Below are 1019 nucleotides of genomic sequence, written 5' to 3' on the forward strand. Positions count from 1 at the left end.
CCCCCCTCCCTACCAACCACTGTCTGAGGAGGCGGGGGGGTGACAAAGGGGGACCTGCGGGTGCCCCCATAACCCCCCCACCCCATCACCCGCTGTCCATGGTGGGGGTGGGGATGCAAGGGGACCTGGGGGTGCCCCCCCCCCATCACCCGCTGTCCGAAGAGGGAGGGGGTGACAGAGGAGGAGCCGGGGGTGCCCCCCACAGCCCCCTCCCCATCACCCGCTGTCCAAGGGGGTGGAGGAGGTTGTAAAAGGGCACCCGGGGGTGCCCCCCCAGCACCCCCCACCCCCTCACCCGCTGTCAGAGGCGGGGGGGGGCACCGGCAGGGGCGCGGGGGGCGCGGGTGGGGGTGCAGGGGGCCGTGGCCGAGCAGAGCCGGGGGGGCCAAGCTCCCAGGAGCTCCCTCTGCTGCTGGCCCAGGGCCTGGCTCACCAGCCCGGGCAGGGCCAGCAGGCTCAGCCCCAGTGCCTCCAGTTTGCTCTCCAGGGCTCCCAGTCGCTTCTCCAGGTCCTCGTGGCGCTCCTGCAGCTCCGAGACCATGTCGTACATGATGTTCTGGGTCTGGGGGGGGAACCACACCGGCTCAGTGCCGGATCCCCCCACAATGGGGTCCCCCCAAATCCTCCCAGACCCCCCACTCCGTCGGCGTCGCTCACCTTGGCCAGGTCCACCAGAGTGTTGGCCTGGTCGTTGAGCTTCCGCTGCTCCATCTTCACACTCCTCAGCCTGGGGAGACACGGGGGGGGGGTTGTTCAGGCTCGGTGACTCCCCCCATGAGCCCCCTCAGACCCCCATGAACACCTTTAGACCCCCATGCAGCCCCCCCACACCTCAGCATGCAGCCTCGCCCCACCCCGACCCCGCGAGCACAGTCCCTGCCCCTCCATCCCCGCGGCCCACACAGACACAGGGGGGCCACACCGAGGTGTCCCCCCCCCGCCCCAAACGTGGCAGCCAGAGCTCATGCAAAGGGGAGCAGCCGGGGAGGGGGGGGGCAGAAAGGGGGTGACTTACTTCT

General features: G+C 70.6%; 1 protein-coding gene across 1 annotated transcript; it reads right to left on the minus strand.

The window, feature by feature from the left end:
• Positions 1–11: 11 nt before the first annotated feature.
• Positions 12–780, minus strand: LOC113980627 (small conductance calcium-activated potassium channel protein 2-like). The gene is made up of 2 exons (XM_027707845.1): positions 658–780; positions 12–562 (listed from the first exon to the last, which is right to left on the minus strand). Exons 1-2 carry the CDS (start codon positions 709–711, stop codon positions 302–304), a joined length of 315 nt encoding a protein of 104 aa, XP_027563646.1. The 5' UTR covers positions 712–780; the 3' UTR covers positions 12–301.
• Positions 781–1019: the final 239 nt, after the last annotated feature.

Source organism: Neopelma chrysocephalum, unplaced genomic scaffold (assembly GCF_003984885.1).
Source record: "Neopelma chrysocephalum unplaced genomic scaffold, ASM398488v2 Primary Assembly neopelma1_94849, whole genome shotgun sequence".
Taxonomy (NCBI): domain Eukaryota; kingdom Metazoa; phylum Chordata; class Aves; order Passeriformes; family Pipridae; genus Neopelma; species Neopelma chrysocephalum.